Source organism: Mchenga conophoros, linkage group LG5 (genome assembly GCF_057382185.1).
Source record: "Mchenga conophoros isolate Kocher_MC1m ecotype Shallow Benthic linkage group LG5, M_conophoros_male_GT1.1, whole genome shotgun sequence".
NCBI lineage: Eukaryota > Metazoa > Chordata > Actinopteri > Cichliformes > Cichlidae > Mchenga > Mchenga conophoros.
Window position 1 is genome coordinate 29825276 of NC_140530.1, and position 22732 is coordinate 29848007.

Genomic DNA, 22732 nt, shown 5'->3' on the forward strand with positions numbered 1-22732 from the left:
GATCAGCGCTCTCCTTATTCGGCCTGTAAGTTTAGGTGGACGGCCTTGTCTTGGTAGGTTTACAGTTGTGCCATACTACTTCCATTTCTGAATGATCGCTTGAACAGTGCTCCGTGGGATGTTCACGGTTTGGGAAATCTTTTTGTAGCCTAAGCCTGCTTTAAATTTCTCAATAACTTTATCCCTGACCTGTCTGGTGTGTTCTTTGGACTTCATGGCGTTGTTGCTCCCAATATTCTCTTAGACAACCTCTGAGGCCGTCACAGAGCAGCTGTATTTGTACTGACATTAGATTACACACTGGTGCACTCGATTTAGTCATTAGAACTCATCAAGTAAATTTCTAAGGGCAACTGACTGCACGCAGACCAAAGGTGGCTGAATAATTACGCACACCCCACTTTGCAGTTATTTATTTGTAAAAAATGTTTGGAATCATGTATGATTTTCATTCCACTTCTCATGTGTACACCACTTTGTATTGGTCTTTCATGTGGAATTCCAATAAAATTGATTCATGTTTGTTGCTGTAATGTGACAAAATGTGGGAAAGTTCAAGGGGGCCGACTACTTTTGTAAGCCACTGTATGTTCACTATAGCAGCTGCTAGCATTTGTGCTACAGTATCTCTAATCAGTGATCAATGAATCACATGCTTTTGAATGTATAGATTTTAAAAGGTTTTGAATGTAAAACTATTTAAATGAGTGTGCTATTTGCGTATAAACAGCATGTGAAATTGTGTTTGTGTCGTTGCTGGTTTTCATCTCAAATTCAAAAACAGTAAAAACATCGCCTTCACTTATGCTTTTGATTAACTCGTGTTTTGATTCGATTTTGAGGCTGGCTGGTGTGTTTGGTGTACCTCGTCGCACGCTGTGGAAACATCTTTAAATCTCCGCTTGATAAAATATCCATAGAAACAAAGAGTAATTTGTGATTTCGATGTGACCGTCTCAGTGCTGCGAGGAGGCGAGTTGGCCGTGTCACATTTTCTTTGTTTCATAATGTGCCTGTAATCAGAAAGCTGAACCCCTGACACAATAAAGAAGAAAGTCTTGGGGCTGTGTATTAATTGAAAGGCTCACAGCTGGCAAGACCAGATAACTAACTCGACTACAGAGCGAAGAACACAAAGTAGGCTAAGATTCAGCCTGAAACCATGGCAACACGTCACCATCATAATCCTGAAATATAACGGGGGACTCAGCAGGTCTGTGGTCTCTGTGCTGTGATTTTGCTCACTGATCATCAGGCGCTCGGTCTCTGTTAGTGCACGGAAAAGATCATTAAAAGGCGATTTATGTGTTTGGTGTGTGTACAGAGGAACAGAGGCAGGACCCAGAGGCGTAAACTGAGTTTTAGAAGTGGAGGGAGTGCTTTGAAATGTGTGTGTACTTTTTTCCTCATTTTTTTATGCAGTTAAATTACTCATTTGATGTTAGACGCACTAAGATTAAATCAGTTCTTACAGTATGGTTCTCACAGTGACAGCAGTATAAAAAATGCCCATATATTTGTTTCCTAACAATGCAATCCTAACAATATGTGGAAGTTCAAATATAACCATAGACACCATGTGAAAAATGGGATGTGTCCACCATGAGGTCCCTGAACCTTCTTAAACAATAACTTGTGTATCAGTGGCAACATTTTTTGAATCTCAGAGATTCCATATTTGTTCCAGACAGCAGGCCACTCATTGCCCTGTACCGTGTCAGAGCATGCTCCTTGAATAATCAGTTCTTCTCAGCATCTCAGCTCCTCTGTCAGTAGTGGTCACACTGTCCTCTCACATGTTTTATAGGTTTGTTATTTACCGTGTGTGTTACTGTGTCATTGAGAAAGCATTGGAGTTCAGTCATCTAGTATGAATACACGTTTATACTACATTCGAGTCCAACTGAACTGAGTCCATCTTTTCAAGCAGGTGGCATTTAACAGGGTCTTTTGATCACGAGATACCTTTACAAAATTTGAAACCAGTCACACCATTCCAGTTGTCACAATAAGGAAAATTAGACCAAAACAGTTTCTCATGCTGTAAACGTGGGAATTTCAAAGCTGTAGTTGGGAGTAATGCTCTTTGCTGGTCTGCAAAGAGTCTGCTGGTTTCCCTGTTGTTTGGTTGCTGAATCATATTTGTATTCTGTTATATACCTGATGTTATATTCTCTTCTCGTAAATTAAACTCCTACTCCTTCTCCAAAAGGACTCTCCCCTGAAAGCTGTCCAGATGCTCTGGGTCAACCTCATCATGGACACTCTGGCATCTCTCGCTCTTGCCACGGAGCCGCCCACTGAGTCTCTGCTGCTACGTAAACCCTACGGTCGGAACAAGCCCCTCATCTCCAGGACCATGATGAAGAACATACTTGGCCATGCTGTGTACCAGCTCGTCATCATCTTTACCCTGCTCTTCGCTGGTGAGTCTGACTCCATCCAAGTTGGGTGTAAACCTGGTTCTGCAGTAATGCATTGATACTAAGACGCTGATGTTTGTTAATCATTGTCGAAACAGTTGAGATACATTTTTGGGGTATTTTCCTTCATCTTTTATCAGGTGAGAACTTTTTCGACATCGACAGTGGGCGAAACGCTCCCTTGCACTCCCCACCATCAGAGCACTACACCATCGTGTTCAACGTGTTCGTCATGATGCAGCTCTTCAACGAAATCAATGCCAGGAAGATCCACGGAGAGAGGAACGTGTTCGAAGGTGTCTACAGGAACCCTATCTTCTGCAGCGTTGTACTGGGGACCTTCGCTCTGCAGGTAACACCTTCACCATCCTTTAGTGCTACCAAGGTTTTCCTGTTATGTTACCGCTCAGTCTGGATGGATTCATGGTCTCAGTAGCTGCAGCTGCATTTTTGCTCCACATAGTTTGGTTACATTTAAAAGAGTTTAGCTGAAACCTCCTGATGGTTTTTTTTTTCACTGAATTAGAAATGGTAAGAAGACATCAGCACATCAGGTTAAGACCTTAACAGTAGAACTGGTGGTACGATGAATCACACATCCAAAATGTTGACCAAAAACAGGTGGAAGATCACGAGATGAGCAGTTGCCTGTGCTGTGTGGGGGACAAAGTGTCGAAAGGTTGTCAATAGAAAGGTGGTGGTCGTGTTGATTCTGTAGTTAGCTGGCTAATGATTACAGTAAATGACAGAGAAGTTATTGGCAACTTAACTAACATCGCACCTTGGTATTATTTAAAAAGTAGTGCCCAAATGGCGAAAAACCTTAGTACCTAATAATAAGTTGTGTCGTTTCTGTCTCTTTTGGGTGCCAGTGGTCAGTGCAGGTGTCACTGATTCTCCCACCTGTAACACTGGAAATTGGAGTTTCCTCTGTTACCCTGTCATCTCATTTATTTGCCTTAACATTAGCATTGGAATAATGTATGAGTAAAAGTATTACCAATCTCACACTATAGAATAGTCTAACATAACTTTGTTAAACCACCAGATCTGCCGACTAAAAGTTCACACGGCTGACATGCCGCTTGCTTGTTTCCTTCCCAGATCGTCATTGTTCAGTTCGGAGGAAAGCCGTTCTCCTGCACGGCTCTGACCATCGACCAGTGGCTGTGGTGCGTTTTCATCGGCGTGGGAGAGCTGCTGTGGGGACAGGTGAGACGAAAACCTCAAGTGCACAAACAGCTGAGCAGAACAAACACCAGCCCGAGCTGTGAGAATAAGCAACGTGTACCCAGGAGCTGATGAAGAGGTGGATATGTGAGGTTTATGGCAGAAAACTGTTGCCTGTCACACTCGCGCTGCTGCGGTGTTGCCATCACGACCATCGCCATGGTAATGAGCTCAGCACATGAAAGCTGTGCGACTCCTGTTTACGAGGGCCGAGGGAAAACAAACCCGGCGTGTCAGCGCCTCTGTGGACGCGCACGAACACGCCATCACACGCATGATCCTGTTAGCATGCAAACACACAGAAAAACTGTTCAGTCATAGCTAGCCTGCTGGGTTCAGGTGGAGGGCAGAGAGACAGAAATATGCTGACAGAAACAGAGTCATCTGAAGTCTGTGATTTATTTAAGAGGTAAAAACACGTTTTGTTTCTAACGGAGAGAGAGGAGGGTGACGGAGATATAAAAAGCTGATGTGCAGCTCCAGCAGGATGCTGGGTGTCTCTCCGCTCTCTTTTAACAACCATGAACAGATAGTTCACCAGCAGAAGGAAAATAATGATTGCATAACCAAGTTACAAGTTAATTGTGCTTCATTAGTTTTTGTATATTATGTTTTAAAACTGAGGTCAAATCAAGCTTCAGTGCAGCTTTAGCAACATTTTGCTTGTTAGTAAAAAAAAAAAAAATGAAAGCGCTAATAAGTAATGAGTTCATTTGTTAGCTTTTTATTTTTTAAAATAAATTTGCCAAACTTTACCCAAAATACTTCCTACAACCTCTTAGTAACACCTCAGTCCTGTTGTCTCACATAAGTCTTGGTCCTAGATTGGGAAAGCACCCTGCACACCATGCTTTTTTTAATTTTTGAGTCATTATACACTACACATATTAATACGTGAATTATTAACTTCTGTGGACTTTAATCAGTCACACTCCAAAAGATCCTACATTTCCCATAATGCAGTTCGACCATCGATGTTATCGGATATTGTCAGCTGTTTTCATCTGCTGATTTGGCGTAAACACCACCAGATCTGATCTGCTGACGATGGTTTTCTCTCAACCTCAGCTGATCTCGGCCATCCCCACACACCACTTGAAGTTCCTGAAGGAGGCCGGTCACGGTATCACAAAGGAGGAGATTCCCGAGGAGGAGCTGAACGAAGGCACGGATGAAATCGACCACGCCGAGATGGAGCTGAGGAGAGGCCAGATTCTCTGGTTCAGAGGTCTGAACCGCATCCAGACACAGGTATGCTCGCCTCGGCTCCTCGACATGTCTAACTTTATCACCTACTTCTGTTATCAGTTTCCCCCTTTGATGGCAACGGCTGAGGGCTTGTTTTGTTTTTGGTCTATTGTCTTATCTGAATTGTTGTTTGAGAGGCATTCTCTCATCAAGATGACAAAGAGAGACTTTAATAAAAATATTTTTTCCAGCAGACACCTGAATGCATCACAATCGATGGAATCCAACAACCGGGTCCATTTTTGATCTGGTTCACAATCAACAAATTCCTTACCAAAGTTTTTATTTCAGATCTCTCGAACATCATTTGTGTTTTTCAAGCAGAGCATCACCTCAAGCATCGGCTTATCACCACTGGTGACCAGCCAGACTCTGTTGCAAAACGACAAGTTCACTTTCATTCAACATAAAATGCTCTACACATTTTCTGCGCTCTCACAGTACAGTACATCTTTTTTCTTATTGACGTTCTCTTCTCGTTGCAAGAAAAGAAAAAAGGACCTTTTTTCAGATACATGGAAATCTCCTTACCATCTCTTACTGAGATAAAAGCAGTAAGTGGTAAACTGCATCAAGCTGCTTTACGGTGAAATTAACAGCTGGAGGGTGTAAAAAAATCTTTGAAGTCAAGCTGACCGCCGCTTAGGAGAAAAAATATATACAGAAAGCACAGTATCTACATTTAACGAGTGCGTGGAGCTGTGCCGCAAAGCCTGATTGGCTCTGCAAACTTTCCATGTGGAGCCTCTAAACTCTGTCAGCAGCCATCTCAGATCAGACACCAAATGAAGCCTGTAGAGTCTTTATCATATGTATACTGTACAACATAGTGCAGTCAACCAGAACTCTCGATAAAAGTTTACCGTAGCTGTATCTCCGACTGCAGCTTCATGTCGGCACCTCTGTGACACACACTGTGTGTCTGTGTGTGTGTGTGGAATTGAACTGAAGATTAAACACACACACTCAACTGCAGATGTTGTCCTGTCAATTTCACACTCTGCTGCAGAGCTTCGGCACAGAACCACTTTATTAAAAAACAGAAATTAAAGACTGCTACAGCGGCACAAACCTTCCTGAGTACTTTCATTAGTCAGTAAATTAATCAGTCATGTCAGCAAGCGTGTCTCCATCCACCTGTTTCCATCCGGACTTTCAATTCCTGTGTAACCTGAGGGAAACCACAAGAAATTAAAAAGTCACGCTTTTTGAAAAAGTTACTGATTAAATAATAACAAAGCCAGATTTAGTGAGCAAATCTTTAGGAATACTTCTAAGAACCGCAAGGTTGACCCAAATACAGAATCACGGAGACAGACACGCAGAAAGGGTAAAGAGAAAGTTAGTTAGAAAACCTGCAGCACAATTAGGCTGGTTAGTCCAAAAAAAGCACTGAATCTAAAACATGGGGTGAATCTAAGGAAGACTGAGGAACAAGAGGAAGTTGAAAATGCAATAGCCTGGCAAAGACTGATTGAAATTCCGACTAAATTCAGACAGCAAGGAAGAGAGAGGGGTTAAAAAGAAAGCAATAAGACACAATCAAACCAATAACATGGGTCAGGGGAAAAAAAGTCACAAAATAAACCACAAAGTAAACAAAAAGAGCGACCGAGAGCAAAAAAAGCACGGACAAAGAAAAAACAAGAGTCAACACTCCTCTAATCAAAGGAAGAGATAAACCGGATTTTAAAACACGAATGCTATCATCTTTTTCTTCCATCAGAATTGGAGAGTAAGTGTCATTAGTGAATTATTATGTCAGTAAACTAACTTCATGCTACATTGCATTTGGATTGAAATCTAGCTGGTGTTCTTAGTAGTCGCTGTTTTCGTACGCTGGAACTTGTCTGTGTTATCCTCCTCCTACAGGACAGCTCACTGAGCTTTAGCATGTCCACGGGCAGTTCCATTCAGTCTCTGTGGGCTTCATTAGCCTCCATGCTAACGCCCACTTACAGTAACAGCAGTCATTGCTCCGCTCCCACGCGCACACACATGGAGTCAGCGGGGTCAGGTGTTTTCCTCTTACCAGTGGGCTTGCTTGTACTTACTGAGGCCAGAGGGTAACCAGGTCTGAATAATAATAGCGAATTTTTTCTGGTTTGTCGTCTTGAGTTTCTCAGTTTGACCTCTGCAGAAACACTGACTCTCTGCTTCTTCACTCAATTCTGTAACTGACAGAAAATAAGACTTCATTTTAAACCAGACCTCTTCCAAATAAAACACCAAAACAAATAAGTGTAGCTTCTTAATCCAGAGCTCTGGTGCTTCTCCATCATTTGTCCTTTTTATTATTGTGTTATACATTATACCTTGATTAAAACAGCAGGTGATGGCCAAAGTGTTCAACAGCTGTTCAGAAAAAAAACTGGAAAGTAGACTATTAAATATCCAAAATACACTATCTATCACACAAACAGACTAAAACTGTAAGAATACAAATGAATTATTTAGTAAGTCGGTGGTTTCATATAGAAACTGTAGGCAAATCTGGTAATATCAAATTTAATAAATGATACTTCATTTAAAACGTGCCTGTTTTGCATGAAGCTAAAACAAAACCCTAACCATCGATGTGTTACCGGTGAGCTGGTAAATGTCTAGAGGTTAAAATGCTCATTCATCACATAATCTGATTGAAAGCTTCAGAGCGGGTACAAATGAACAGGCGAGGGCAAGTGTGATTTCAGGTGGAGCGGAAAACCCTGATCCACGTGTGCGGTTTACGATAATCTTCACCCGGTCCACGTAAATCGGTGTCGTGAAAGGCGGATGTTTCTCCTCCACTTCTCTCTGTCTGCCATCGGATCTCCTGTACAGAACTGAGGACGCTCTCCTTTTTCTCTTCGGGGCTGTGTATCTGTAATATCAGTGTTGTCCTCTCGGGATGGGAGGATGGGAGGAAGCGATGATGGAGAGGGAGGCGACGAAAGGCTGCAAGCTAATTAGGTTCTTATCTCTCCACGCTCCTCTTCCTGTCCTCTTCCTCTCTAATCCTGGTGGGCAGTGTTGTGCCGCTCAACGCCTCAACAGTCAGACACAGTGGGGGAATAATTGCTACATGCAGCACCTCGCTGCAGAAACTTTATCAGTCATTCCAAATGACACATTTCTCTTTCTCCTGTCTCAGCTCTCTCTCTCTCAGAGTGCCGTAAGCCTGATTCAAAAGCTCTTTATTCACTGTTCCATTTCTTTCTTCATCCCTTCGTTCTGTCAGAGGATTTTCACATTTTGACACTAAATGACAGCTCTCAAACTTCTCCTTGCTGTTACAACTTCTCCTCTGTCCTGATCTCTTTCTCATCTTTGTTTCTCCTTCATATTCTAGTGTCTCTACCTGCTAAAAGTGTCAGTAGCTCAGTTTTTCTGTATTGCAGCAGCACAGATAAGGACTGCAGAGGTTATCCCATTGGAAGATTTGATATTTTATTTTGCTTTTTCTTTAACAAATGTACTAAATATGCAAGAAATACCTCAATGGAAAAATCAGAAAGTTTCTTACTGCCATAATGTCCATTTGCTTTCTTTCAGTAAAACTAACTGTTGAATTTAAATGCTGGATACAGTCTGTTCAGTGTGGGGACAGTAGATACCCAGCTTCTGACAGAGAAGCGTTCCATGATTCACAATTCAAAATCATCCATTATTTGAAACTTTGCAAAGTTTAAAATGACCTTTCAGCATCAGTGTATACATACATGACAGAAAATAAGGAAAGGATCCACTTAATAAAATCTGTCTATTTCATCGGCACTGATCTTGATGAATGAAATTAAATATTAGTTGGTTTTGATCAGATGATTTTTTTTACAGTTTTGATATTTGTGGTTGGATGATTAATTCAAGTCAGTATGAGAGGGAAAGGCTCAGAATCTGTGCCAACTTTCATTGAAAACATAGCGTCACCCTTTTGTCAGGACAATTTAAAATCTTACCACTGAATGTGTGACATATTCAGACTGATACAGTCCCAGTCACGCTGTTAGCAGCAAAGCATGACATAGATGAGTCTCATCGTAGATTGATGCACAACATTTTATCAGCTAATGCCATTGCACTGTTTCCTGCCAGCTAACACTAAATGTAAACTACCCTGAAATTGAGTAATTTAATCAGATGTGCTTGTCTTCATCGCTGTACTTGCACTACCTCTTCTTTACATCCGAATGAATTAAAAGGTCAGACTGCACTGTCTCTAACCTCTGCAGAAGTCTGTTCCTCTGTGCTGTCTTCTTGCTCTCTCTGCTCTCTAACAGTGTGTTGTGACTGTCCTTCCTTCAGATGGATGTGGTCTATACCTTCCAGACGAGCCAGGCGGCGGTGCCCGGTGCCCTGCGCCGCCAGCCGTCCGTCGTCAGCCAGCACAATGACGCCACTGCTGCCAAAACTCTCTCTAGCCCCACCCACATAGGGCTTAGCTCCTCCTCCTCTCTCACCAACTCGGGTGGGGCTCTGCCCCCCGCTGCTGCTGCTTCCTCCTCCACTGCAGGCAGTGAGTCGGTGACTGGAGGCCAGCTAACAGCACGCTCCACCAGGCTGGACTCTGTCTTTTTTTTCCTCTGTTTGAACGTTGCATGACTTACCGACACTGAAGCCACTGCACTGCTGCTGTCGTAACTGGGTGTCTGCACGCCCTGAACTGATCTGGAATTTTTCATGTGAAGAGTGTGTCTAGGTTATTTATTAACTGCTCACTAAATAGAAACTTTTCTTTCTTTTCTACTTTCCTTCCTTCACAAGGAGCATAGCTTAGAAAGCTCTTCTAATCACACTCGTGGCTAAGTTGTATTGTCTACCGCAGCTGTACAATAAAAGCCCCCCAAAGGTTTGGTGGAGAGCTTTAAATGTAAACCAGCAGCGAGGTGAAAAAGCTCCGTTTGCAATCGCTGCAATTAAAACCGCAAATAAAGCTGTGATGCTGCTGCTGAAATCTATAAGTAAACAAGTTTGAAGATGTGAGTATAGTAAGAGCTGAACATCACAAGATATTAAAAAGCATATTTGGAGAAAAAGTGAACATCTTTAAAACTTGCTAATTTGCTTCATGTTACCCTGCTTCATTCGAACAGTGGTGCGAGTGAGAAACAAAGGTTTAAGATTCTTTTAGATGATTTGTTGCAGCATTCCGATGTTTCTTTCATTCAGTTCAGCATTTCTAGAACATTCAAACATTTTCAGCTCTATTGTACAGAAAAAATTACACTGAATGTGTTTTATTAAATCCTTCTAAAGTGTTCAGTATGTACATTACGGCTTTGAATAGACACCAGTGTGAACTGCAGTTTGACTGTAAAAGCCAGAGAAAAAAGTACTGAGAGAGCCTGCAGACAACCTGATCTGTTTCCATCTCTCTGCTTCCATGTGCTGTCCACTTCACCTTCCTGTGCTTTTATATTCATCTTTTTTTCTTGTTATTACTTCCATCACTTCCATCCTGCATGAAGAATTAAACTCACCATGCATCTATTAACCCATGATGAGACTTGGTGCCTGACAAGTCACTAAAGGCACGTGTGACCTACTAGAAGAGAAAGAGACGATGAATCGCTCTCATTTCCCCGTCCCATTTTCTTTGTTGATTTTTTTTCCCCCTCTATTTCTCTGAGGCAACATCCTGGTCATCGAGATAATTTTATGGGTTAATCCTGTGTAGGGTTAAATCTGTCAGGCTGAGCAAGTCTCCCTCGTGGTTTAACAGCCAAGAGCTTTTTAACTTGTGAGCTTTGTGTATGCACGAGTGTTTGTGGTTGTTGCATGCATGCTCTAAGCTGCAGAGCTCAGCCTGCAGCTCTCTTGTGGTTCAGTAATAGAGAGCTTTGAACTGCAGGGTTATTAATTATAATGAAGAGTGTCTACTGGTGCGTATAAATCAGTGTGATCAGCTGCAGCCTCTGCGGATTCATCACACAGAAAACGACTTTAGGCCGAGAGAGGAGAGCAGGCCGAGGACAAAACGATTCTCACTCGGAACGTGATTAGAAATGCTTAATAGTGAGATTGTGTTTGTTATGTGTGTGGTGTTTACTGGGGTCGGGGATCGGCTGAAATATTTCGGTATTCTCGCTGACGCCATCATAGCCGAGTTGGTAAAACGTGCCCTCCAACCAGCAGTGACCCCAGAAAGTCAGTTTGCTGCAGGACAGTTAGTTTATGGTATTTATATCTTATTTGCATAGACGAGATCATGCATTGAGGTTAAATTTTAGCCAGATTCAGATTAGACCTCCCAGTCACAAGCCTCCAGATTTCACTTTCCCAGGTAAGCGCTGAGAACTACAGATGGTGCAGCTTCCAACAATCAGGCCAAGAACTGGAGTGGCTACAAACCACAGTCGGAGCCCGTTTTTTGACTCAAAGTAACCCTTTCATCCACTGGGGAAATCTTTTAACACGCAGGAACCGACTCGGGAGGATAAAATTTAATATTAATTGTTGGTTTTAGTGGCAAAAATGGTTTTATTACACTTTCCTGGAATGCGGACACTGCTTTCACAGTTTAAAATTTAAAAATCATCCAATGAATCTCTCAGAAGAAAATGTTTGGGGGTTTTTAGGCCACTGTTGCTGTCACTGTTACATTGTGGGACATTCCTGCTAATTAAACCTTCTTTGTAGACAAAGAAGACAAATCCGATCCAGGCTTTTCCGTTTTGGGACTATAATCATGCGAGGCGATGCTGTATTGCCTGAACCTGAACCCCCCCCCCGCCACCCGTCACTCATTGTCCTTACTGGACATATTTATTAATTAGTTATTGATTGGAAACATATTTTTGGTTTGTGATTTCAGGCTGCCCAGTGCAGGGAAGCGCTGTGATTGGTTCATGGCTTTAAAAATAATACAAATTTACTGAAACTGAAATTTTAATCAGCTATTTAAGCACCATACAAATAAAGACACTTCTGTGTTCGTGATTATGCCTTTTTTTTTCCCCCTACAGTATAATTTTTATTTAACAAACTTGTCATCTAAAACTGGGCAGCAGAATAAGAGTTTTGTCTAAACAAATAGCTCCACAGATGCATTTCATACTGTGCTTAAATTTTTTAAGGTTCAGTTTAGGAATTCATTCTCAGAGACTGATCTCTTACAAATGTAACGAAAGACTTGCATGTGTTTTTTGAGTCATTTTGGGTGATCTCTCATCAGGTATGAGATCACGAAGGCTGGGTGAATCAAAACCATTCACACCCTTTACTGTATTATGTAGTATGAGTGCGTTTGTCCTGGTGTTAGCCCCTGCTTTCCAGTGAGAGAAAATCTGAAAACAAATATGTTTGTAGTCTGTATTACGTTTCAGGTAATCCTATTACTCTTTCAGTGTGACACAATGTGACGATTCCCCAATGTACAAAAAGAATTATTAGTAAATATTTTTCCAGTTTGGTAGAAAAGAAAGGGGGGGGGGGGACAGAGCCCAGCCCCAATCTATCCACTCTGGAAAGAACTACAACACCCACTGTGTGTCAGGCCTCATCACCCAGCGCCAGCATCCGTCCTCATTAATACTGCAGTGGCTGAATGGGAGCGCATACAGCTTCGACATCTGGAGCTAGACGAGTGGGGGAGCGGGTTGATAACATGCAGCGTCTTCTGTCAGGAAGTTTTGATGACTGAGTGCCAGCTCAGGGATAAATGAACACATCAGATAAATTTAGTTAACATTGCTAATTGTGAGATCTGCGCTGGTTTAAATGGGGTTTTCGAATGTTAGTGAAGTGACGGTTACAGTGGCGGTTTTGTTAAGGTTAAGTCGGCTGTGATGGCTAAAAGTTAACTAGGCATAAGTTCGTGTGTAGAAAGATAAAACATGTGATGATGCATTCTTTTGTCGATGTGCTCATACATTAAGAACCCAGTTTAACTGTAACTAAGGTGTCCACAGACTTTTGGACACATCGTATCAATATTTAACTGTCAGATATTAAAAAGCAGAATTATAGATGTAGAGAAAGCATCAATCGAACTCTCTCTGCAGACGTGTGTGCTTGTGTGCAGGTGTGCGTACTGTGGTGATTGTGATTCAGTGCTTCTCCACATGTGACTCCCTGATGATGCTTTTGTTTTTGTTGTGTGTTTTTTTTTGATGCACTTCCTGCTATGAGCTGCCTCCAGCATTGACCTTTTTTGCGTTGATGTTTTGTGGATATTTTCAGCTTTCCAACCGTGTTCTCATTCAGCTGTTCCACTCGTTGTGTTTTTTTTCTTTTCTCATTTCCGTGCCCAGATTCAGACGCACGACCGCCACGTGTCCCATCAGCCCCTGCTGCCAGTTTTGTTTTTGTTTGTGTAGAAATGGCTGCCCACCTACGAGACCTCCTCTGACGTTTGTTTCCTCTCTTTGTTTCAGATTAAGGTGGTGAATGCGTTCCGTAGCTCCCTGTACGCGGGGCTGGAGAGCCCAGAGTCCCGTAGCTCCATCCACAACTTCATGGCCCATCCTGAGTTCGTGCCCTTGTCCGAGGAGGAGGAGGCTCGCATCCCCACCATTAAGGAGACTGGAGACGAAATCGACCCCCTCCCCAGCTCCTCATCATTGATCCGGGGAGGAGAAGACTTGCCCACCACCTTCCCCCTCAACCTCGATTAATCCATCTGAGTTCCTCCTCTCTCCTCTTCATCAGCATCATCTGTCACCCCACCAACCGAACTGTCACACCGAGGAAGGGAGTCATGACTCATTCTGCACACACACATGCTTCACATCGTCTCCACCCCCCCCTCAGTCATTCCTGCCACGTTGTGTTTTTCATACTGACTGTGGCGTCGTTCTGCCTGTAAGTCTGATAGAGTCTCCACAGTGGAAGGCCTCTTCTAGTCCATTCATGTTTTGTTTTTTTTCTTCCTTTTTTTGTTTTTTTTAACGTAACATTCTTTTTGAAAAGCTTTTAAACTTTATTGGATTCGATCCTTGCAGGACTCGCAGCAGCAGCATGTTGTGTTCTGTACTCGCTTCATTCCTGCGTTCTCAAACGGCACCGAACTTTTCAAAGAGTGCAGTGAATCAGATGTACATACGCTTCCGCTCTTCTACACAGCTATAAGCCGGGTTTGTTGATCAGAAGATTTTTAGGCAAATGCAAAAATGTAACCTTATTATTATTATTGTTGTTTTTTGTTTTGTTTTGTTTGTTTTTTTAGACCTTGATCTTGATTTCTTTTTGAAACCTTCTAACGAATGTCAATCGATGGTTGATTCAGACTCCTGAGAATGTCTTGTGAGTGTGACACTACAGCTTTCAAGGTTAAAATAATGTTTTTCCCTTTATCGTGTCTGTATGTGTTGCTTTTTTTTTTTTTTTAGCTGCTGTGTTGCATGTGGAAGAACAGAATGTTTACTACCCAAAAATACTGAAGACGGCAGCATCTGGAGGGGGCTCGCTTTCTGCTCAGTGGGGGTTCTGACCTCATCTCATCCAGTCAGGGTTCTGGTTCTCTCTGCCCCTCCCCCAGTTTGTCCCCTGTGAGGATAGGAAACGGGAGTGTGGTTCATGTTTTCCGTCTCTAGTAGGATGCATGTTTTTGTTTAATTCGTGTTGAGTCGCATGATAACGTACAGTAGGAATGAATATTCGGGATTCTGTTTCAACTTTGTGCGTCTGCAGCAGCGTCTGTTCAGAGCTCCATGAGCTTCCTGTCTGTAGGACTGAACCTCCTGTTACCACGGCAGCCTCATCGATATTCTGGCAGAGGAAACCATCAGGGTGTTTAACACAATCGATACCCCGGCGTCCGCGTGTGTTTCAGAGTAGGCGAGTGCAATAAAAGTTTCGGTATCGGGGTAATGCGAAGTCACAAAGCCCTGAAATCCAATGTCTGTCTCGGTGTTGTCACAACACAGGTATCGCTGGTAAGATGAGGTCGCCACACACACGGAAAGCCCCGAGGGCCAACGACAACAAACAAAAGCTGCAGCCTGTTTTTTCCACTGCTCGACCCCCACCGTGTCACTCGCTCGCCACGTGGCTGCGACCGGCCCACTCCAATCTCATGTCGGCAGCTGTGCACAGAGATGCTTTCAGCTAGGAGAGGTTGAATACAATCAAAATAGTAATACATGGATAGAGACAGACTAAAACACATGCATTCTCATCTCTGGTCTTGTAATACTCGCACCTGGACACCGAGGTTAAGTCGGTGCTCTTCCTCTGAGAGGAATCACGGTTGTCCTCTCGATACACCGGGCACAGGGACGTGACCCTTTGCTGACCAAATTTATGTCACTCCCAAGCAGATGTTTGCATACCGATAGGTGTGAAAACTGTAACTCTCGTTTGTGTCTCCTCACTCTACACTCCGACAGGCTCGTATTAGACAAAACCCGCCCACCATCAGCAAGTTACAATTGATCACAACTAACTTCTTAGGGTATTTGCTTAAAGAGTAAACATTTCCTTCAGAGGATGAAGGAGTATTAACCTTTTAGTTTGTTCAAGGAAAAGTTTAGGTAAAGCATTTCAAATCTTATTTAGTCTTCTACCCATTTCTTAAAGATCGTCTCTGTCAGAGGTCAGATTGTACTCTTAGTGCTTCATGTCTGGACCCATGAATGTCAATCAATCAATCAATCAATCAATCAATCAAGGCTTAATTCGCCACGTGCAGGTTGCCCTGCAGTGAAATGGGACCCCCCCCCCCGACCTTACACACACAACACAGACATCACATGGGGATACAGGTCGATACAGAATGTAGGCTTGCCACAAAGTTTAGTTTTGCTATCAGTGAATCTGAAGCATTTTAAGCCTACGGGCAGCTCACATCTGTTGGTGTCACTCACATTTTTGCAGTCTGACTGTGGCGCTGGTAAAAGAAGTGAGTTTAAACGCGTGTTAAACAGAAAACGACTGCACCGCTGACAAGTCTGTTTTTGGGGCAAAGACAGGAAGTAAATGGAGCTTTAAACAGCGTCTGGACCGTCTGCCTGTGTTTAAGACAAATCTTAGCTCCTTTCTCAGACTTTATAACTTTATAACATAAACTTAAATCAGCTGTCAGTGACATCACACAGCCAGGAGCGGAGAAGATGTTTGATCTTCACCGTCAACATCATTGCTCTCTTCTCTGCTGTGTCTGATTGGCAGGCATCAGTGTGGCGGCCATGCTGAGGTTTACGGGAGACTGATGATGTCACCAGTCAGCCCATAGATTAAAATCCACTGTGTTCCTGCTGCCGCTTAGTACTTCCTGCTTGTCTGCAGATTACTGTCTTAAAAGAAGAAAGACTCATCCTCCAATCAGAAGCAGCGGTGCGTCTAATCCCCTCTTAGTCTGACTAGCAGCCATCAACCTATCTCTGAACTAGGACACGTTATTGAAGTAATGTGCTACTACTGCCATATTTCCAACTTTTGTCATGACTAGGTTTCCCCACTGATGAGCTTTTTCTATGTAACTCAGAGCCATATTTTATAGGTTGTCTGTATTGATTTTTTTTTTTTTAAATCTCATTGTTATCGAGGTTTGCTTTGGACTTTCTCACCCCTCATCCTTTCTAACCCCGTCCCAGCACACACCCTCTCTCCTCCCCTGGCCCTTTACTTCAAACACGACCAAAAAAGAAACAAAAGAAGAAAAAAAACAAGGAGAAAAATCTTCAGTCGTCACTGCCGAACCAAGTTAAAAGGACCTCTACAATGTTTACATGAAAAGCGAGTCGGTGGCAGTTCGTCTACGCTTCTCTCATCCGACCACTTCCCTTTCACTCCCTTGTTTTCCTGAATCTTAGAGTTACTATTTAACTAAATGGGGAATCTTTCTTGCATGGTTTTCATATAAAATTCAATGTTTTGCTCATTTTTTACAATTCTTCTGTATTTTTATATTAAGTACTTTTTAATATTTTGGAGATATATGAATATATATGTATAGGCTGAAGAGTTTGGTGACAGTACCGTACATGAATGAGATGAACCTACCATGGACTCTGTCTTTTTACAGCTCTCTAAATATTTCTGCCACGTGTGTCGTCTTGGTCACCTGACGTTAGGGCTCAGAAACCTGCAGTGACTTGTTTACTTCCTGTCGCCCAATCAATTGGAATCTGAACAGTCTAGTCCCATCAGCCCCCTTTTACATGAGTATAATCACTTTACCTGAGATGTTGTGACACACTACACCTTAAGTGATTTTTCGCAGTTATCCAACTCCATTAGAGTTCAGAAAATGCATCAGCTAACTGTATCAAACATTAAATGGGAGTGTATAATTATTTATCCAACCTCTGGGTTTGTTTGTTTCTCTGCTTTGAAGCTACAGCGACTGATTTCTTTGAATGAGTGGATTGATGCTGTTTTCCAGCTTGCAGGTGTCGGAGCTGATGACTTTAAAGAGGATCAAAGCTGTGTCCCACGTCATGCTCCGCCTCCGTTTTGAAGGGGCCGTGGTCCGTGAAGGCACGCCCACCTTTGTCCAAATTGACTTCCCAACCCCTCTGCGAGAAAAACCTCCGAAAGTAAGCTCCATGTAGTTGTAGTCAGTACAGAGACAGACCAAATCACAAAGCAAGCTCTGACCTCCCAGACTCAAGGTCAAAGGCTTTAAGCTTAATTTGAAGTTCTGCATTGAATTGCCACAAACCCCAGAGCGGCCATCTTTGCTTTTACTAGCTGAGCTGCTCACGTTGGACTCTGAACAACAGTTACTTTTACTTTAAAGCAGGAAGAAGGGAACTGAGCTGTAAAAATGAGAAAATGCCATGTACACTGGCAGAATACCAGCCATTGCATTAGCATTGTGATCGCACTAGATACAATCACAGCCTATTACATTTGGTTCAACAGAGGCATTAACAGAGTGCTAATCAATGGGTTTTACAGTGTATGCACAGCAAACACAGGCGACAGAGAGAGAAAGAATCGTGGGACAAGTCTAACTTCTTTATTGAAAATCTTATTCTGGGGCAAAGTTGAAAAATGACTTTTTAAGCTGTTTTTTCAAAATAAATGCCTGTGAGTTGCTTCAAGAAAGACTTTGGTACCACCGAGTAGACCAATCCTGTGTCGTGCACATCAGGATGGAGTGTGGATTCAGTGCTGTACTCTAAGTCAAGCTTTAGGTAATCTTAGTGTTGCTGTAAGTCTTTGAGCCCTCGTCCAAAATTGTCACAAGGCGTGGTCTGGTTAGCTCTAAAATTTAGCGCTCTGCCCAAACCAGGTTAGACTGAATGTATTTGAGCCCACAGCGACTTGGCTTTGTTTTCAGGACTCGGTCACTGGTTAAACTGATAAAGGTGAGGCTTCACTTTGTAGAGTTAATATTTATTACAACATCCAGGTACAGCAGGAGCTTTATGAATTTACTTGAGGCATTAATGTGCATGGTTACATATTGGGGGTAAAGGGGGACTTGTCTGTAAGAACCCTAAGAAGTTTCAATCCGGCCCTGGACCACAGTTTGTTTGTTTTTGTGGTCATGAAATTCAGATCTTGGAGGAGGCGGAGCCTGTGGAGGGACACAGCTGCAGCTGTGGAGGTCATCACCGTTTTATATGCGACTAACAGCTTTCAGAAACTGTTTCCGGGAAGAGAGAAGGAACTTAAGAGCGCTGGTGACATCACTTCCTCTTCCCGACACGTGTCCGTTGGCTGTAAACGAGACACGCCCTCCAAATGATGACGTGTTTCCTCTTTGTTTTGTCTAACTGCTCAACACCTGCACTCCTCCTTAGAGTCAGTACAGTGTAAATATTGTCAAATAAGTGAATGAAGTGTACCTGCTGTCTGTGTCGGTGACAGGAAATGGGAGAGGGGGCAATCAGCCAATCATCACCCAGCAAAGCTTTAAGAATGTTCTGCCAAAGTCGTCTTTTTCTTCTGCACAACTTTGTCACCGCCTCCCCTCGCCTCGCTTCTCCTCCCTCCTGTCTGGATAAGAGTGCTCCCCCACCCCCACCCGTGCTCTCGCTATCGCCTCACTGTGGCCGCGGTGGTCATGTGTTGGACTGCTTGGACTGGTTGCCCCTCACGTCTCATGCCAGCTGCACAAGCAGAGCCATGCAATCAGAGACTCTGCGGCGGCCTGTTTGTGCTACTGGTTTCAGCCACGTCGCAAACAAAAAAACAGTCCACACGACACTCAGCAGACTGAAAATCCTCACCTGGATTTAGTTTTTCGAAAGTTCATTTCTGGACTAGATAAGATCTCATTTTGCCACAGATCTTTTTTTTTCTTCCCTCATTAGGACTTCTGTATGGAGAAGGAACTCGCGTCTTATCCGGTCACTGTTGCATTTTGACTGCGTTGCTTCTTCTTCTTCAGAGCACTGCCTTTTTTCACAACAGGAAATCTTTAAAGAACCTTCACAACCACATCAAACGTTAACAAAGAAAAAAAAGGGGGTTCAGTCGAACTGGAATATCACAGCTGGAAAAGTCATAACCATTTAACATATATATCTATATATTTATATAGTATATCTATGTATTTATATCTAATATATATTTGTATGTATATGTGTATTAGATATAAATACATAGATGTATAAGGTTTCTCAGTTGAACTTCATTGCAAAAAAGACTGAAAGTTTTTTTCTGTAATTACTATGATACACAGTAATAGGCGTTGGTGTTATTTTTGTATAAACATAATATCATCTATGTGGCATGCATGACATATATACAAAATTTGGTGGTTTAAAGCAATATGTCCAACCTGGTGCGATTGGTTTCCGTCGTGTTCTGTGTATCCTAAAATCACTCTGTACGGGAAAAAAAGATAAAAAAAAAAAAAAAGATAAAAAAAAACCAAACAGAAAAAAGAGAAACTGCATTTGGATAAAACTAACTGTTCAGTATATGTGTTCAATGTTCTGTGTTCTGCATGTTTTAGTATGGAATGAAACATCCCAAATGTTGACTTGTTTTCTAAATGAATCTCAGTTACGCGGCCCCCAACACATGCAGCATTACACACACACACGGGTATGTGCACTGTGAGGTGAAACACTGAGGAAATTAAAACTGTGCGACTTCTGGTGGATGGATTGATGAAAGATGAAGGTTCTTCTTTTTTTTCATCATCTCATTTAACACATAAGTCCACTCATCACGTCTCTCCTCTCCTTATTCTCTTTCATATCACACAAACACTCACTTTTACAGACCCTACTGAACTCATCACCCTCTTGTGTGCAGTAAGAGGAGGAGGAGGGAGGAAGGTGATGGCAATTAAACAGGCCTGAAACATTCAGCATGATGTGGTTCAGGTGGGCGTCCATTCATCCCACCGATCACATTCATCGATCCATTATCCTCCTGAATCTCTCTACAGGCTACGCTGGACAGAAAAAGGAGGATAATGGAGTCATCATGTGATATGATTTAGGGATTTGAACTGTTTTTTTTAGCTGTGAAATGTGGGCTCTGCCTTGTTTCCCCATTTTCATTTACCCTCCATGTAATACAAAGAAAAACAGCCACGTTCCCTATTTTAGTGTTAAAATCTCAAGCGGCACCTAATTGTGTCGAGCAGCGTGCAAAATGCCATAACGTTTCCTGTTTGAAGACACAAAATAAATCCTTTAGTCCTTCAGTTTCCACAAAAGAGAACGTTTTACTTCAAGCCTACATTAATAAACAGCTGCAGCTTAGATACAAACAATTATGGACTCAATGTTTATTTATTTTGTTTTTATCAGGCTGTAGAATTTAGCATCACAGTGGAAAGGACTGGGTTAAAGTGCATGAAGCATGAAATCTGACAGCAGGGTCGCTGACAGGATTAAAGCAACACTGAGGTCATGAACACAATTCAGCCCCCAGCGCAAGCAAAGATAAAATGTTTGTCTCTAATTATTTTGATCCTTATTAAGTCTGCAACTCTGTTATCAGCGTTCTGTTTCTCAACATCATCGAGTAAACTTGAAACTTGACATTAATGCCTAAAAGTAGTGAAATGTACAAGTTCCAAACTGCATTTCTTCCTTTCTTGTAAAACACTGTTTATGTGTCCAAGTTGTAATACTTTTCAGCTTTAGTTGAATTAATATGAATCAAAACAATGTTAAAAAGTGCTTTACAAAAAACACGTGATGCGACGAGATTAAACAAAGATAAAAATCCCAAAATTCAACCGTGCTCTATCATCACAGCTGACCAGTGTTGGTTATCTGGTCGGCTGCTTTGGTCCAGACTAGAATATCGGAGTAACCGTTGGACGCTCTGTCAGAACTGAAATCTCTGCACAAACATTCGTGATTCTCGGACAGGGAATCTTCTCCCTCTGGGATAAAGGAACACCGTGATAGATGAGGGAGCCTGGCTGGCTTCGTGGCGTCCACAGATCTGGTCGGCCACAGTGGCGATCAGACTCCCTAAAAGAAAAATCCTTCACACTGACTTTCCCTTCAGTGCTAACACGAGGGTGACATTTTAGTGAAATATCTGGACACTTTATTGGACGGACAGACATGGAGTTTAGCACAAAACATTTGGTGTCCCCCTTTGAATGAGGTGTAACAGCTTTGGTGGTCCTTTAGCTTTCCATCAGCTGAAACGCAGAGGTCGTGACCTCTGTGTCTTCGGTCCTGTCTGCTAGACTCTGAGCCGCAGCGGTGGTTTGTTGTTTGAGCCAAAATAAAATGTCCTGTGCTTCCCTGAGTGTGTTCGTGTGGATGTATTGGCTCGACAAAGGTGTGTTTCCTCAGTGCGTGTGTGTGTGTCACCTTCCCTGTTGTTCACTCCCATCCTGTCCGTTCCTGTCAGACACCCTCCTCCTGTTTGCTTCAATCTATGCAACAGAATCCTTCAGTTCGCCTCCAGTGGTTCATCCGGTTTCTCTCCCTCGCGCTCTCACTCTGTCCGCTCGTCTCCGTCTTTATCTGCTTTTTGTGTTCCAGTTCTTTGTACAGACAGAACCACGACACCACCTGTACACTGATATATGTCTGTGTGTGTGTGTGTGTGTGTGTGCACGCGTGTGTGTGTGTGTGTGTTTGTGTACAGCAGCTGTGTGCACACAGATGCACATACACGCGCGCACACGTTTTCTTTACTCTTTTGTAAAATATGAACATGTGGAATGCCTTGGTCTTAGTGTCATGTCGTTTGAACTTAAGCTGAACAAAAGATGATAGTCAAGCAACTGAGTACAAGTTGTTACATAAAGATATATATATATATCTAATATATAAATATATATATATATATAAATATATACAAATCTATACACATAAAATAAAGCCATTGAAATTTGAAATAAAGCTGTGTCAGCTTGTGATTTTATTTTATTTTATTTTTTGTCAGATTTTGAATGTCAGGTTTTTTTTAAAAATAAAACTAGACCTGAACCTGCTGGGGGGGATGAAAACCAGACTGTTTTGTAAGAGCTCTTATTTACAGATGTCCCCTTAATGCATCACACGAAGGCGATCATAAAAAGCACCGCAGGGGTCATAAAACCTGAGTGAGTTTGCATCTTTCCACATCTGGTTGCCTTTTCTTAACCTCAGTGGCTTTTAGATAAACTACTACTCACTACTGTATACAGTGTGTGTCATTTCACATCGCTGCCTGCATGAAAGTATCTACAAATTAGAGGTTTACATGAGGTCATCGTTGAAGCAAAAGCATTTGTGCATTTATCTCTGAGTGCGCATGTGTGTATTTCAGTGTGTGCGCAGATTTATGTGCTTTTGCGACCATAACAGTCTCAAAGGTTTAGTCCATCAGAGTTGCCTTTGTAAAAGCTGGAACTGTTTGGCTGGCCTGCCCCTTCAAAGGCCTATTTGAAGGCAACACTTGGTTTTAGAGATAACGGTTGGGCTAGGTTGGAGTAATGGTGCATTCACAGACTCAGGGGTATTTATTAATCCTGGGAGAAGATAGAA

At 42.5% G+C, this 22732-nt stretch overlaps 1 protein-coding gene across 3 annotated transcripts in view; it reads left to right on the forward strand.

The window, feature by feature from the left end:
• The window catches only part of LOC146574808 (plasma membrane calcium-transporting ATPase 1-like), a 135520-nt gene extending 113415 nt beyond the window's left edge, over positions 1–22105 (forward strand). For 2 of the 3 annotated variants that reach the window (XM_085274761.1, XM_085274763.1), the window contains 5 exons: positions 2213–2426; positions 2564–2775; positions 3528–3635; positions 4722–4904; positions 13256–22105. In XM_085274761.1, coding sequence (XP_085130887.1) covers positions 2213–2426; positions 2564–2775; positions 3528–3635; positions 4722–4904; positions 13256–13495 — 957 coding nt within the window. In that variant the 3' untranslated portion in view covers positions 13496–22105. Of the gene's footprint in view, positions 1–2212; positions 2427–2563; positions 2776–3527; positions 3636–4721; positions 4905–9185; positions 9397–13255 lie in introns of all 3 variants that reach the window. The other variant, XM_085274762.1, reaches the window with a different exon arrangement.
• The last annotated feature ends 627 nt before the right edge of the window (positions 22106–22732 follow it).